The sequence below is a fragment of the Zonotrichia albicollis genome, chromosome 9, assembly GCF_047830755.1.
Source record: "Zonotrichia albicollis isolate bZonAlb1 chromosome 9, bZonAlb1.hap1, whole genome shotgun sequence".
Taxonomy (NCBI): Eukaryota; Metazoa; Chordata; class Aves; order Passeriformes; family Passerellidae; genus Zonotrichia; species Zonotrichia albicollis.
The window spans coordinates 33,391,866-33,408,940 of record NC_133827.1 but is presented as its reverse complement, the minus strand read 5'-3'; the positions used below and the strand labels follow the sequence as shown (position 1 = coordinate 33,408,940).

At 41.7% G+C, this 17,075-nt stretch overlaps 1 protein-coding gene across 1 annotated transcript; it reads left to right on the top strand.

Annotated features, from left to right (window-relative positions):
- The first annotated feature begins 351 nt into the window (after positions 1–351).
- LOC102067952 (cytochrome P450 2J6) lies at positions 352–10,921 on the top strand. The gene is made up of 9 exons (XM_005484880.3): positions 352–775; positions 2,102–2,264; positions 3,386–3,535; positions 4,579–4,739; positions 5,723–5,899; positions 7,398–7,539; positions 7,735–7,922; positions 8,325–8,466; positions 9,555–10,921. The coding sequence occupies exons 1-9, from the start codon at positions 605–607 to the stop codon at positions 9,731–9,733; spliced, it is 1,473 nt and encodes a 490-aa protein (XP_005484937.2). The 5' UTR covers positions 352–604; the 3' UTR covers positions 9,734–10,921.
- The last annotated feature ends 6,154 nt before the right edge of the window (positions 10,922–17,075 follow it).

Genomic DNA, 17,075 nt, shown 5'->3' with positions numbered 1-17,075 from the left:
ACATTTAAATAATGCTTATGACTAAAATGCCTGGAATATCTTATCTATTGTAAGTATATATATTCATATATCCCATACCATATATCCAATCTAACCTATTGTAAATATATACTCTATGCTATTGTAATTACATTCTACATAACTGTGTGGTCTCACCTAAATGTAACACTCTTAATCCCAATTAAGTCACTGTAAGGCAAATCACTAAGTATGTTTTTAAAGTTCCCAAAGCTGATGAAACTCATGTGAGCAAGGGCTCTCAGCTGGTGTCACTCCAGCACAGACCTCCCAACAGACACCAGCAGTTCCCTGACACAAGCTTCAGGAAAAACACCTTGAGTACAAGTGATTCCCCATTCTAATGCTGAGGCTTGCTGAAAGCAGAGAGATGAGCTTTTGATCAGGGCTCAGTTTGGTACATCTCAGTATGGTGCAGGAAAAGGGCAGGCATTGATGAAGAGGGAGGGACAGAGGGAGGGAAAAGGAGCTGAAACTTTGTAGAACTCAGTCTGCAGCCAAAACTGGTGGAACAAGAAGCAAGATTACTTTTTCCCAGCTCCAGTACCTCCTTTCTGATAGAGACAGCTGGCAAATAACCTTAGAAATGCTGTCTATAACTCAAGGTTTTATAGTCCTGATCATTTTTTTGTTAATTGTTGAGTTTTTCAGGCTGCAAAAAGCTTGCAAGCAATTCCCTCCTGGACCAACTCCTCTCCCATTGCTTGGAAACTTGGTGCACTTGAACTTTCAGTTTCATCGGGATCTTCTGATGGAGGTATTTCTTTTAATATGCTCTTAATTGGTTATTTTTAGCCATGACTTCAAAAATTGTGATTAATTGAAGGTTTTAAGTCTGTGAAAGTTACAGAAAAAGTGTGGATATATAAAGAGCAATTGAGTCGTACATTTGAGTCACCTTCTTAAGTGGAATATGTCTTCTTCACAAGAAAGTTAATGCCCTTAGGAATCAAGTTAACTTGGGGACAAAGTTTATGACTTGTTATTAAAGTTGAAAAAAACCAATAATCTAAAAGATGCTTCTGCACTGCTAAGTGTGAAGCTGTATTCACTACAGCGATAGCTATATCTGCTATCCCTACATGATACTTTTTAAAATTCTCACTGGCATTGCCTAATTTGATCACAAAATGGGTAATATGGTGCATGCATGCTTGTAGTACATGAGGGGCATTTACTCTCCATCTTCCTACAGCTCCTGGAAACTGTTTGTTGTTAGTGACAGCTGCAGTCATTCTTCTAATGGTTTGCAGGTGAGCTTTAGTTCAGGTGGATGCCTGAGAGCACACATGGGCCAATGAGTGCAGAGCAGACTCAGGCTGGGATGCTCCAGCAGGGAGAGGAAAGCCACAACCTAAATAAATATGAGGAAAAGCAAGTGTCTGATGTGATCAACTGAATGTAATATTCATGGCACCTTAGACGCTGTCTGCCACCTTTCCTGTATCACTGTGGGTGTGCTGGAGCAGGGTCCATACTTGTACAAAGGTTTTTTCATGCATGGTTGGAGTTCCTCTGCCATACACCCATCCCTGCTTGGACACCTCTGCTGCGTCCAATGGTAAGTGATCTCCTCAGTACTGTGAGGAAACCCTGGACTCAAATGCAGTCCACTGGCACTTCCTGGCTGCTGGTTAATTTCTGTGTCCATGTCCTCTCCTGGAGCACACAGATGGCACAGGTTTTATCAGCTTACTTCATTTTGCAAAGGCAGGACTTGCTGGAGGCACAGAGCCCCAGGGTGGTGCAGAGTGTGGCTGTTCAATTAACAAGGTACAAAATGTTGGGGTTGGAGGGATGCAACATAAAGCACAGCAATATAAAGTACAAAGTTTTCTTTCTTTTGCTGGAGAGTTGCTGCAGAATGTGCTTTGAAAAGAAAATAACTTCCCCCTGGGGTAAATAAAATTGGCTGCTGAAAGCCTTATTCTCAGCAAAACAACTGCTTCTAGCTACAATTATATGCATGGGCATGATATTTTCAGCACAAAACTGTCGGCTGGGTTGGTGAATAGCAGGTGCAGTTTGAGATCTATATATGGGGATTCATCTGTTTTTTTTCTGACACCTTTTCCACTTACAGCTGGCAAAAACTCATGGTAACATGTACACTCTGTGGTTTGGGTGGGTCCCAGTGATTATACTGAATGGATTTCAAGCAGTGAAAGATGGCATGACCACACACCCTGAAGATGTTTCTGGCAGGCTGGTGTCACCTTTCTTCAGAGCGTTGGCCAAAGGAAAAGGTGAGATTTTCCTGCCATTAATAGTGTAAAGGAATGTTGAATTGAAAACTATTCTGCCTTGTTAGACTCTGCCCTCCCATTCAGAAAGATCTTCAAGTCCTCCACTGGCTTTTTGAGAATATCTTACTGTTTGCCATGGTGCCTTTTGCATTGAGCTTTCCCTAGCCTAGGAAACACTCCAGGTTGTTTCTATGGAACCTTGCTGCTGTATTCAAGGTGTTTGTATGTGATCCAACCCAGAACCCAGCAATTTTGCCCTAACCACAAACTAATCCATTGTGGTACACATGATTTTGCTGTACAGCACATGAATGCAATGCCTGTTTGGTAACTGCATACATTATGGTTGCCAAACACTTTTCATCATGAGCAAGAGACCTATAAATCCCTACCTTAGAATTCACATTTCTTACTTGCTGATACCCCCAAACATTTTGTGAATGCTTTTTGATTGTGAGAGTGCCTGCAACACAGGAAAATCCATTTCTTATGGTATTCCAGCAGTTTGCAGTATTTTTTTCCTGTCCCTGCAGTCGCTAGATCAAAGCAGACACAGATTGTTTAAAGCTGGTTGAAGCCTCACCTCCAGAGAAGCTGTTCAGGGCTCTTCAGGTGGCCAGGAGTGCAATCTGACAATTAAAGGAGTGTTATCTCTTCCAGGGTAGAAACAGAGCCCAAATGTCACTTATCTTTCACCTTCATTACCTCAACCTACAGTCATCACATTAATTGATCTATATCTCCATAAACATACCCTGCCCTGAACTCTACTCTGTGGAAATTCATTGAGTTATCCTTGTCTTGAGAATGATTACTTGAGTATGGCTAGAGCCAATTTCATAAAAAGGCATCTTAAGGTGTTTCAGAGTTTTTTAAGACATCAAGAAATGTCACAGTCAGAAAATCCTTAGATTGCTCTTTCCAATGATTAACTATGTTCAATGTTAGGAACATGTGGTCTGGTTATAGTTTGGATATGTCTAGCTATGATTTTTTGTTACCAATAATTTGAATGAAAGATACTTGTATTCCCTGATTTATTGCATGTATTTTATCATATATGTTTAAATGAATGGTTCCATGCCTGTGGCAAATACTGACATGCCAGGGAACACCCTCAGGTATTATACTTGCAAGTGGTCGCTCCTGGAAGCAGCAGAGGCGTTTTGGAATAATGACTCTACGCAATTTGGGAATGGGGAAAAAAGGCCTGGAGCATCGAGTGCAAGAGGAGGCCTCTCACCTGGTGGAGTTTTTTGGGAACCTCAAAGGTATTTTACCTGCTAAGAAACCAGGTGCTTTGCAGTCTGGATTGGATCCATATCTTCAGTATGCAAACTTACCTATCCCTTCTAGGGGATGTATCCAAACTTTCCAAAGCACAAGAGCAGATAGAGCCTAGAATCACAAGTATTTCCTTCTTATATAGCTCTTCATGATCTAGTGAACCTGGAAACGTCTGAAATTCCACCTCCATGGGTGGATAATTTGTCTGTGATATATTGTGCAATGACACAATGCTGCTGAACTGCACAGCCAAGCCATGCCTGCCATGGGTATCTGAACAGTATTGCAGAGCTTAGTAATTTCCTTAAATTTCAATGACATTGGATGCCCTGCATATTTTAATGTCTATCTGGCTAAGTAACGACTGGCAAGAGAAACAAAGTAGGAGGTGAGAGGGAACTTCAGTGGATTATCACATTAATCCTAGAGTCCATTACAGGATTATTTCTATCCAAATCACTTTTTATGAATATCTGTTTCATAGCTTTAGAAAAAAACATCAGACAGAGATATGATTTACTGCTCACAGCTGAGACTGTAATAGTTTAATTATATTTACTTTGCAGTTCCTGTCTCTTTGTCTTTTTAAACCTTCCTACATTCCTCCAGGTTTTCCTTGTAATTAATTTTTTTATATTTTTGAACATGTCTGTCACTGAGTTCCCTTAGTTCATCTCCAGTGGCACTACTTCTTTCTGACATTCTCTCCTCACAGCTGAAGACAGCAGATTTGATATGATACCCTAGAACTGATCTTAGCTGTACAACATTATTTCACAGGAAGGGCTGTGAAATTGTTTTGGAGCTAACAGTTAAGAGTTTAGAGGAAACAGTTTAACAGTGTTCTTTATTTTAAGACTATGTTTTATTTTCCTTAATTTGTGTTAGTGCCACATCTCTGTCCTCATTCACACCCCAGCAGGATAAAAAGAACATTTTATTAAATCTTTAATAACATCAAGTCCTATCAGTATAAGGATCATCTGAAAAAAACACTGAGAGTGAATTCCAATTACTGTGTTTACAGGAAGACCTGTGGATCCTTCTTTCCCTCTTTTCCATTCTATTTCAAATGTAATTTGTGCTGTGGTTTTTGGATATCACTTCTCTGATGAGGACAAAACCTTCCATGAACTGATCCATGCTACAGAGAAAATATTCAAGTTTGCAGGCAGCTTTGTTCATCAGGTGAGTAAATCAAATGCTGGGGGGTTTTTTTCTAAAATAGGTAGAAAGTGAAAGCACAGATACAAAAATGTCTTCACTAAATACAGAGCAACAGGCAAATGTTGGCTGAGAGCTAAGAAGTGTCCTTTGAGACTAATGAAAAAGGCAAACAGGATCTTAGGCTATTTCCACCACTATTTTCCTTTTAGATCCAGTGAAGTGTTACAGCAGGTTCTGAAGTATAATCACCTGTGAGACACATTCTAGGGTCTTGGACATCTTTTGTTGTGATTCTGAAGAGAAACAAAGGTGGAGAAGTGGTAAAGAAGTAACCTACAAACTGTCACTTAAAATTAGAGAGACTTTGCTTGTTGGGTCTGAAAGAGCAAGGAGAGGAGATAGAACTGCTTATTGCTGGGCAGGGTGGAATGGCAGATGCTGCACAGACAGAAATATCCAAGGCAGAGGACAGGACTTAGAGCTGACAAATACAAGCAGGCAGGCTGAGGATGCAATATTGTTAGCCATGAGAACAATTATTACTCCTTAGCAGTCATGAAGACTGAATAGGAAAATCTAAATTAGCCCTTATCTTAGAGTGATACCCAGACCATAATTCCTTTTGTGGGCTCCAAAAATTCCAGCAGTTACTTGAGGCTGCAGACCTGTTAATCTTATCAGTCCCATGGTGTCCAGAAAGGATGTCCTTACATTTTGAGTGTGTGGGAGCTGGGGTCTCCAGCTGTGCAGGAGTGAGGTCATATAGTGATCTGCATTAGCCAAGTAAACTTAGAGGCATGAGCAGAGTGTTGTCAGAATTGTTTTGATCCCTGGAATTGTGTCAAATTTCTACTACAGCTTTCCCACATGACAGCAAAAATCTGCCCAAAGCAATGCTAATTTGTTTATTCCACTATCAACACTTCTGGGCAGGACAATCCAGCCTTTTGGTGAATTGTCAGTGACAGAGAATCCATGGTACCTCCTGTGTGTCCCTCCTGCAGATGTATGAAATCCTGCCCTGGCTGCTGTGTCGTCTCCCTGGGCCTCATAAGAAGGTGTTGGCTTGCTATGATGTCCTGAGTTCTTTTGCAAGGAAGGAAATCAGAAGACATGTAGAGAGAGGGATACCAGCTGAACCACAGGATTTCATTGACTTTTACCTGGCTGAGATTGAGAAAGTAAGTGTTCGTTCTGGCTGATAATGCTGTTATGAAGTATAAGGTCAAACAAACCATTAAATCACTCAGTGTGATTCTTCCACCATAGCTTCTTACATTTCATAAGCTTCTTAACATGAATACAATATCTTGGCACTTACCAACTCACAAGTCACAGAAAGGCATTAAGTTTTGTATTTTGGTAAAATGAATGAATTACCAGCAAGTCTGATAGGGGATGAACCCATGGGCTCTTATCTGCTTCCCATAAATACCTATGAGTATACTTCAATCCTGTAATAAACATGAGACAGTTTATTCCTGTAGGCTACATAACTTTGGTAAACTACCTCATCTTCTAAAGCAAGGCTCATGTTTACAGTGGGATTAAATACACATGCACAAATCACTGCCCTGAAATAGCAGGCATGCTTCTTTGGGATCCAGTGTGTGTGCTCCAGCACTGGCTGTCCTTGTGTCACATAAATGTCTGGTTTCTCCTTTGGCAGGCAATCATTATTCCTGTGTTACCTCTAACTTCCCCACTGTTTGGGGCATGGCTGGCTTGGCCCCTATATTCAAACTGGACAGCTAGAAAACAATTTCACAAACAATGCCATAATCAGCATTAATCTTCTTCCCTGCCCAGGCTATTATTTTCCATAGTAGGAAGTGACTGAGCCAGAGAAGCTCTGCCAAGAGCACTTTGGTTTCCACTTCACACTTTTCAGGAGGTGAAAGAAGCATCTCTTTCCTAGGGTAGATGAAGTTTATGTAGTTTCTACCTCTGATCATAAGCTTTCAGCTAGTCAGGCTGCTGTGTCCTCACAGTGCTGGCTCATGGGCTCTGAAAGGAGCTGATGCACCATCTTACAGTTAGTACCTGAGTGAGTATGAGAAGATTTACTAAAATAAGCATCTTAGAGGCAAGGATGCAGCTTTCTCTGGTGTCAGTGGTGAAATTCATTGCCATCTGTTTGTTTGAAAATGTTTTTGCCTAATGTATTTTCTCTAGTTGTGTTTTTATGTTACTCCCTTATTATTTAGAAGGAAATGCATGACTACCACTTACCTATCAATTCACATTTATCCTGAACTGAGAAAAGAAATTAATCTCAAAATGATCTGTTGAAACCCTTTTATTCAGATATGTTTTCCTTTGGCATTTGCTGGCACCATCAGCAAATGGTGACCGATGCCAGGGCCAAGGAATGACATGTTGTAAGGCACTTGCTTATAAGTGCACTTAGGCCAACTGCAAACTTGCTTTGAAGTATTTGTGATTAGGTCATCAAGTGTAGAATTGCTTTTTGGTGATGAAAGAATAATCTACCTCATGAAAGACAGCAATGCAGACTTACTGTGCCTATTTGGGAAACTACTAAACTCTTAGTATGCATTAAAGATGTTATTTTGACTATTCTTTGTGCACATGCCAGCTGTGGAAGTTCTCACACAGAGGGCATACGGGAAAACAAAATTTTCATGCTTTAACTTCAACTTTTATCATCATTTACAGTCTAAAGAGGGGGCCAAGCCCAAGTATGATGAAGAGAATTTGGTATATGTCATAAATGATCTTTTCCTTGGTGGATCAGAGACTTCAAGCACTACCTTGTACTGGGGACTGCTCTATATGGTGGTGAATCCAGACATCCAAGGTGAGAGTGGTGAGGTTTTCCTGTTTATTTCTATTATCCTATACTAAACTCAGGCATTAAGTAATACTAGATCACAGGGTATGAACGTAACGTACGATGTTGACATAATACACTTTTCTGTTGCTCCAAGAAAAGTGACCAGCTAAAGTATTTTATGCATTTTTCTGCTCTGAAATGGTGAATATTTCTCCACAGAGAAAGTGCAGAAGGAGCTGGATGCTGTTCTGGGTCCTTCCCAGTTAATTTGTTATGAGGATCGGAGAAAACTGCCCTACACAAACGCTGTGGTTCATGAGATCCAGCGCTTCAGCAACATTGTCTTTGTTGGCGTCCCCAGACTGTGTGTGAGGAACACAACTCTGCTGGGATTTCCTGTCAAAAAGGTACAGAAACACTTTCAGCTTCTGTTCTTTCTCCAGCAGAGAGGCATTTCAGTTTTGTAACCAGTGTTCCATCTATAAACTACTCTCCATTAAACTCAGGAATGTGGTGCCTGGGGAAGAGTTAGTATCTGTGGCTCCAGGAATGAAAGAAGTCTTTTACTTGGCATGAAGGTGCTCACACAGCTGATAAGGCCAGGGAAGCCTCAAATTCCTGCCCATCACAACTGCAGAAACCAGCCCTGCTAGGCAGGGGATGGACTAAGAGGAGAAACTGGTTTGCCAAAGCACTGGTTAAGACATCCCTGCCCAGCTTGGCACTCGCCCAAATGCCACCAAGCAACAGTTTTATCCATCGGGCTTAAACTGGCACTAGGAACTGAAACAACAGTTTCTTCTTTGCAGGGCACCATTGTTATACCAAATATAGCATCTGTTCTGTATGACCCTGAGCAGTGGGAGACACCTCGGCAGTTCAACCCTGGCCATTTTCTGGACAAAGAAGGAAACTTTGTACCTCGAGAGGCTTTCTTACCGTTCTCAGCAGGTAAATGCATTGACAGTTTGAACCGACCCAGCAGATGAGGTGATGGATAAAGTATGAGATCATGGCATTTCCTCAGATAACATCTTTTATCTCTGCTCTTTGCTGCTTTTAAAGAACACTCCTGGCTTGTTTCTGCTGAAGGAGAGGCTTCTGTGCTGTCAGACCCCAAACTGTTCATAGGACACTGGTGGGAATCCCACTCAAACTCACGAACCTCTTGGGCTGACTGCATGCTGCAATCAAGTTTAGTCTGTAGTATTCTTTATACCTAGCTATTTCCCTTCTATTACCTAGAAGTAATTTGTCCTGTGTGTACTGGAATTATTGCAATCCCTTTCAAAGAAACAAGCTGAAAGAAAAGCAGAAGGCATCCTGATAATCACAGGATTAAGTTCTTATTTACAGAACTGAAAATCCAGATGCAAAAGAAGGAAACAAGGTAACGATGAACAGACAGTAATCGTACCTAGCAGTAAAGCTCCTGCTGAGTTTTTAGTTTGCTGATGGTCACTTAAATGTCCACACAGAAATGGTTTCTTAGATCAAATAGCTTTTCCTTTCCTTATATTTGTCTGCTATCTGTAAATGTGTATGTAATATTCACCTTTTCTGCTCACACCATTGTTGTCAAGGAATGGGAATCCTGGGAAATGAACAGTAGGCCTCATGCTTTGCCTATAAAATGACCAAGCCTCTGTTCAACTGCAAATGCCGCTACTAAGTAATTTTGCTCTGCTGATGTTAACTCACTAAAGCATATGCAAACACCTGGCAGATTTTTTTTGTGTGTGGTCCTGAAGTTCAATATCTTCTGTAAACCCAAATAGTTTTTTTCTATCAGGTCAGAAAGAAATTATGTTGGCACCTCATGGGTTTTCATTGATATTTTAATTTTGTGTCTCCTAACCTAGGACATTGGATGGGATCTTTTTGAAAGGGAATTCTCATAGTTTTAGTTCTGTGGCTTTCATGTTGTTCTCCTTGAACAAAAAACAAAACCCACCTCAGCTTTCAACAGGAATCAACTAAGTGATTATGAAACTGAAAAATTCCTAGACACTCAGTGTCCTTTCCTGTTCCCTCTGCAGGGCACCGGGTGTGTTTGGGGGAGCACCTGGCCAGGACCGAGCTGTTCATTTTCTTTGCCAGCCTGCTGCGGGCGTTCACCTTCCGCCTGCCCGAGGGAGTGAGCCAGCTCAGCACGGAGCCCGTCATGGGGGGCACTCTGCAGCCCCAGCCCTACAGGCTCTGTGCCATCCCACGCTAGGCTGCAGCAGGAGACTCCCACCTTTACCTCTGTCATCCGTAATAATACGGTTTAGGTTTTGAAATCAGGTTGCAGTTGTCTGTTCCAGGGAAATATGTGCAATTGGGTGTGTTACTTTTCAAACCACTGTGATTGCTTCACTTAAAAGTGAGTTCATGTCACAGAACTGCAGAAGTGCTGCTTTGTTTTATATTTGCAAGATAGCAAGAGTGTGTGAATCCAGAAAGCCTAAAATACTTAATCTTGATGGACATGAAAGAGCTGCCTAACATTGTATGGTACTCAGCTCTGCTAAGTTGTGGTACAGGAAAGCACTGGCCAGTTGTCTGCCACCCAGATCCTCTGCTGATGTTATTCTTGTGCTTTTCTTTCTCTTTCATGATGGGCCTCTCCTGGGTAGCAATATTAGTGCTGCAGCCATAAGCAGGACAAATGCCAAACTCCAGGGAAGCCATTTACCCTGGCAAAAGGAAAAAGCAGACGCTGGAGACAAAGACAGCCTTGTGTACAAGTTGGTAGATTCTGCTTCCATTATTAAATTAAAAGCAAGGGTTGATTTTTTTTCACTTCTGTTCAAATAAGTTGTTTGGGGAACTGTTTTGTTTCAAAGGCCAAGGCAAAACTGTCCCTGTGGAGGCCTCATGGAACAACCCCATGAATCATTGGTGTGTAGTGGGGGAACCTGACATCTATGGGATTACATTTTGAAAAAAAGAAATTATCTGTTGCACCAGCATTTGGGGAAACTATTTCTGTATTTGAGGAAGTTTAGAAACTCTTGGACAAACAGGAGGTGAAAGAACAGGTAATTTTTGCTGTCTCTCTGGCAGGTGATAAATGCAACAAAAAGGGAGATGGGTCAAAAGAGCCAGAGGAGGTTGCACTGCACATGCTGTGTTGGTAATCTGAGCCTCATCACAGGATTTGTACTAAACATCTCTTTCTGTTCAAGAAGCACTTGGATATTTCTTCAGCAGGAAAATTATTTTAGGGTAGTTTAATAACAATACCGTTTTTAGCATTTGTACTGTTCTCACAAACTTTTCTAAGGCAGCTGCAATCATGTGCTGTCAGAACATGAGACTGGCTGAACTTTCACCTGACGCACCATGGCTGTGTTTGAGTTCTGTAAAAGAATTAAAATTGTTTCATATTAATCTTCATCTTGAACATTTATTGTCATTATTATGTCACACTCTTATATTTTCCATTTGAATAACTTCATCTTTCAGACAGTGCCCTGACCAAATGCCTGCTGAGACATAACTTGGGAAACTAGAAAAAAATGCTCATCTAATCAATTGTAATTCTGGAGCATGAGCTAAAATGCACTAAATGCTATTCACTTCCCTTTGATTAAAAGTTTTGCCTCTGGCACATTTTAAAGCTTAATTCATTCATTTGCCGAATGCCTTCAGGTGAGAAAAATGCACTGCGAACAGGAAATCTGATTTTCTTCAGTACTAAAATGAAATTTCATGTTTAAAAAAGACAGATAATATGCTAGTTGAATTGGTGTTACACACACTTCCTTTACCATTTGTCATCGTGTGTGAGATCTGCATTTAAGTCCGTGCTGTAAGGGCAGCCTTGAACTGGGAACAGTGGGTAACCCAAGACGAGGAAATCCCTCCCCATAAAACCCTTGTGCTGAAATGTTGTTATCTTCTCACTTCTTTTTTGTCTTCATTATATTTATATTATTATCTCCATGATATTTATAATTGTGAAATGTTACATTAATAATATTTGCAGCTGAATTAAATTGAAAGTAGCAAGAAACTTGATGGTCACATAAGAACAGATTCATGGATATTTGTAGACAGTTGAGTTTCAACATGTGTAAAATACAGTTGATGTACCTGCAAAAATCACTGTGCACTCAAATAGTCAGTGGAAGGGAGAGACAAAGAGAGGTGTAGGGCTGTATATGCCCTGCAGAATAAAACAAGGGCAACCTTTTGAAAGTAGAACAGTATAAGAAATACAAAGGAATGTTTACTTTGGGTGTTTGTTACAGTCAATGATATAAGCCAGGCAGATGAGATAAGCCTCATCACACAGAGATTGGAGCACAAAAGATGTCAAACAAGGGGTCTGAAGAACAGCTTTGCCATTTCACTAAAACCGTGACTAAGGCAGTTTGGTGTGTAAATCAAATGGTGGGAGTTATAAGCACCACGATTTGAATCAGCAAGTCATGTTGTTAGAGTTTTAAATAAAACTTATACCTAGGAAAAGGTCAGCTCTTTAACTTTTTCCAATATGCATGGGCAAGTTTCATTTCACCCTTGTCCCCCAGTTCTTTGAGTTGTCTCTCCAGACTGAAATCACACTGTTAGAAATGGTTCTCATTTGTTGAGGTGACTTACACCTTACTTTTAACTCATAGCCAGAGGGCAAATCTTACAAAGCCAAGAGCTTTTGCTTGTTGGTTTGGGGTTTTTGGGGGGTTTTTGCTTGTTTGTTGTTGTGGGATTTTTGTTGAGTCCAAACCAATTCACAGTCATGATTTATGGAAGAACAGTAGGGGCTGAGTTTATGATTCTGTGGGTGTGAAGGGAGTATAGCAAAGACCCAATGCACAGGCAGCTAGCCAGTGGCAGGAAGCTTGTTCAGGGCAAGAAACACCCGTCAGAAGATGGAATGCAGCTTTATTTAGGAGTCCAAGCACCCCAAAACATTACTCACATTATTGGCTGCATGGTACATAAAGTTCCTGGCTGACTGCAGACAATATACAAGACAGCATGCAGGATTTGAGTGTCCCACCACCGAACATCATAAGAGGTAAGGTCCACGTAACTCATCGGTGTAACCATTAACAAACTGCCAATTTTTATATCTTCATTTATCCTTCTGATAGGGCAGCCTCTTTCATCTCATTCAGAGAGCTCAAGTTTAAGTGTTTACATGTACATTTGGCAGGAGAAGGGAGATGGGGTAGCTGGTTCTTAGAAAGGTGCTGTACCACAGCCTGAGAGGGAACTCTACTTTCAGAGCACCTCCTGGCATCTAGATCCTCCTCCTTTACTGTGCTCAATGCCATGGCCAGCTTTGTGTTGGCCATTTTGTAACATTCTGTATGTGTGTGGAAAATTAATTTCAATTAGTCTCAGTAAAACTCACAGCCACGTCTGGAAACTCGCTGAACGAGGTAAGGTACATTTGCAGGGGTGGTACAAAGGGATCTAGCATTAGGCTTGACTTGATTTACCATCCTCACTGGTGATTAAGAAGAGCTGAAGAGTAGAACATGCTTTAGAATGTGCCATTTTTAAATTATTCTAAACTCCTTGCAGAACTCTTAGAGAAAAAAAGGGGTTTATGGGTCTGACTGAACATAAAAATGAAGACACAATGTAGAAAATAATTCATAGAATAAAGCATAGACAAATGTGGGCACAATAAAACACAGGAAAAATAGTCCTAAATTATCTGGGTCATTCTCCAGGATGCTCTGAGGAGCCACTATAAATCTGTATGAATGATATGTTAAGGTGATTTCACAGAGCTCATATTAGCTGGAGAAAATCAATGGCTTTATATGCACATGGAAACATATCTTACAGAAATGAATAAAAAATTGTGGGTCTCACTATGGATTTCTCCTTGTTTCAGAGACATCCACAGGAAATAAAGGAATCAGATTTAAAAAACACAGCAGCTATGAACCCTATCTTTCAGATTGAATCAAAAGGTTTTAAAATTTCTTCTTCCTCTTCCTCCATGTACTGAGGGGAATCATTTAGATGAAATTTCCATTCAAAATAGCTTTTACAATTTCCCCCTCAGGGAAAGAGGGAAGTCTCAGTAGAAGCTGAGAGACTACAGTGTGCTAGGTGAGAAATAGCTGGTGGGAAAGTGTCATATATTAAACAAATTTCATCTCAGCAGCCCCTACCCTGCTGAAGGTTCCAGAAAAGAAAAATTACAAGGAGTGCAGCAAAATGGTAGTCAGGAGAAAAACCTCTTTTCTACTGCTGGAGTAAAAGGAGTTCAGCTTTTGTCCTGATAAGCACAGAGGATAGACAGGGAGCAGCAAGGAGTCAGGGGAGCATTCAGCAGCTCCCATTTTAATTTCCTCAGCAGCAGTGTCACAGTTGTCCTGAGAAAAGGAGATCAGACTCCCCAAGCCAGCTCCTCTCCCCAGCACTGGCAAGAGGCTGTGCTGGCTTCAGATAGCACCATAGCCAACATCACAACTGCAGGAAGTTATACAGCTTGGGTATTTAAAGTAGATAGCAGATAAATTATAAAATAATCTAAAGATGCCATGTAAATAAGGGGTATTATATGTGGAGTAATTTAGGAGAGACTTGTAAGTCTCAGAGGGAATGGTGCTTTAGCATGTATTTCTAAATGCTGCTAATTAGTGTCCTGAAACAGAACCATCACCATCGTGTCAAAACACAATCTCTTGGAAAAGTTAAGCAGTAGATCTTACAGCCAAAATGTACCTTGGATACTTCAATGTGTTGAGATCTTCACAGGAAAGTTTTCAGTTGTCAGGAACTTGTATGTTTTGCATATTCTTTGGTAAAGCAGGTGCTTTTTCTGGTGTCAGCAAGAGCTCTGTCCTGCAGGATGGCACGGGAGGACAGTGGTGGGGAAATGAGATTCTATGAACTTGTCCCAAAGCTTTCACTGATATAAGAAAACCCCATGAAGTGTTCTCAATTCAGCAGATCAGCATATCTCTAAAAGAAACATCTGCCACTGAAAAACTTCCAGCTTGATCTTTTGCTATCATTCAAATCTTTTTAATGCTGCCTATGAGACAGGGTGCTTTTTCAGACATAAGGAGATAGAAACTTATAAGACACTACTACTTTCTACTGCTCTTCACATTTACTTGGTTTGGAAAATCAGAGATTCTGCAAACTATTGTTTGCTGAAGTCATCTGGAGTTGATGACTGTGTATGTTGTAATGTTGGCTGCACTCTAAACTTACCCCTCTCTTGCCTGAAGATTAAAGGCAACGCCAGCTCTGCAATATGACAAAGACAACCTGGTCTGGGTCCTCCACGTCCTCTTTTTGGCAGGAACAGAAACCACAGCAACCACTTTGCACTGGGCACCGCTCCATATTTTGACTTATTCCAGAAAAGATGGGAGACTAATGAGGTCACATGGAAAACTGCTTGGATTGTGCTTTCTCAGAGAACTCACCAAGGTCAGCACAAAGGTAAACACTTGTAAAATGCATCCAGTTGGAAATTCATACTCTCTGTGAGCTGACAAACACACCTGATTTATTGAGCATCATGGGCTCACCCAAGCCCCTGAGCTTCATCTTGCTGGCTTGCTCCTTGGTAGGAAGTACCCAGGAAGAGGCAGGATGAATGCAGAGGGAGCTGGGCATGCAACGAGCCTGTGTGAGATAACTGGAGAGTACAGTGTGTCTGCAGCTGTGCTGTGGCACAACCAGTTCCCCAGGCCTCTCCCAGGTGGTCCTGATGAGATAGCAGTGCTGACAAATTGCACATTCAGTGAGAGAGGGGAAACTCCCATCCTTAACATACAGCTGCAATGGTGGGATCAAAGGAGTGCCTTCCTTCCAGGACACCACTGTCCTTCTCCAGTACAGCCTGTGCCAAGCAGGGGCAGACCGCCTGAATGTCCTTCCCATTCCTGATGCTGAAGAGTCTCAGAGAAAGGTTTTATCTGGGGGAGAAAACAGTACTGGTAACTCCTGAGTTTTTGAGAAGTATTTTGCAATGCTTCATTGTCTTTCATAATGTTTCTGAGGAATAACAAATTCAATAGGTTTGTTTTCAGTCTTCCATAATGTTCTCCCATTATTATGTCTCTGCAGTCCTGAGCCATCCATACACTTTATACCTGCAAAATCTCATTAGGGCATTAGCTGAGGATGTTTTAGTGCATTAGAAGGAAACAATCACCAGAGAATGTAATATAATTTCTGTGCAGGGTAGTTCTCTGTTTACTGTCACTGGAATGGTTAACAGGGAATGTATTTGTGACAGCAGCAGCCCAGGGCTCTGTGCTGCAGCTAAAATGATCAGTGAGTCTGCCAAAAGGGGTGGTCCTGCCCACTTTTGTCCTTGGCCATGTTCTCATTGCTCAGTGAGGCAGCAGCCAGCAGGTGAGTGTGTTCAGACTGCTGAGCCAGCAGAAGACTATTACTGCAACTAAAACTGAAAGGCTTTCCCCCAGACCAGCCAAATGAATCCAGGCACTTTAGAGCTCTGTGTTGCTGTATCTCACCCTGGTGAAAGGGAAAATGAGGGGATGGGACTCCTTGTTTTCATGGCATCTTGCTTACGCGTAGATAACAGGCTGACTATTGAAACTACATGAAACACCTTGTACAGGATCACAGAGGAGATCTGCAGCACAGCAGGGAACTGAATCAGGTCTTTAAAGTCTGAGCCAATATCCAGAGCAGGGCACCAGCCTTGTTCTCACTGTGAGAACTGAAAAGGGATCCACCTCAGGTCACTTGATCCATTCTCCTGCTCACTCAGCACAGTGGAAAGGACACACTCCACTGCTGCCCAGATGCCTTTGCCTGGGACTGGATGTGGTTCATTTGCTGGGCTGTCCAAGTGCTCCAAGGTGGCTGATACCTGTGGGAGTGAGGATCTGGGGGCTGCAGGCTCTGGGGCTAGCAGGTCACAACTGAGTGAGGAGGGACAAGGGAACAGCAATGTTTTCAATGTTTTTGTGTCTGTTTTTGTTTTTCTCTATATCTGCATTTCTTTGATACTCCTGAACATCCAGAGGGCCTAAAGGAAACTGCCTCCAAGACTGACACCTATTTCCTTAACCAGCTGTGGACACTGGAGCTCCAAACTCACCATGAAACACACTGGAAGGTATTGGTGCTTTGGACAGTTTCATTAATTTTTCAGCTGTAGACTCCTAAAGTATTCTTGGCTAGAATGTAAAAGCAGTTTTTTGCTCCTTCCTGGCTTCAGTCTGAACCATGGGCTCTCCAGGCAGAACTCAAGTCCTGTGTCTCCTTGATGGTCTTTAGAGAGGACTAGCATTGAGTGGAACAGGCCTGTAGTAACAGTTGGAAGTGGAGTAAAGTACTGAACAGTCACCTGGCCAAAAATAATCCATGAAGAATCCTGTTCTTATGGCACAAGTTACAAAGAGGAAGGAAAAGAAACAGGAAGAATCAGCAAAACTCCTCAATGAGAAGCAGAAAGCAAAGTTTATTTGCTTAAGGAGTTAGTTCTGTAGCCCTTATTTTGGCAATACTGCTGCTTGTACCTTGGCACAACAAGGCCATGGGATGCCCCTTGGCAGGGGCCTGACCTGGCCAGTGCAGACCCAGTTAAGCAGGTGAGACTGCAGCTCACAGAGGTG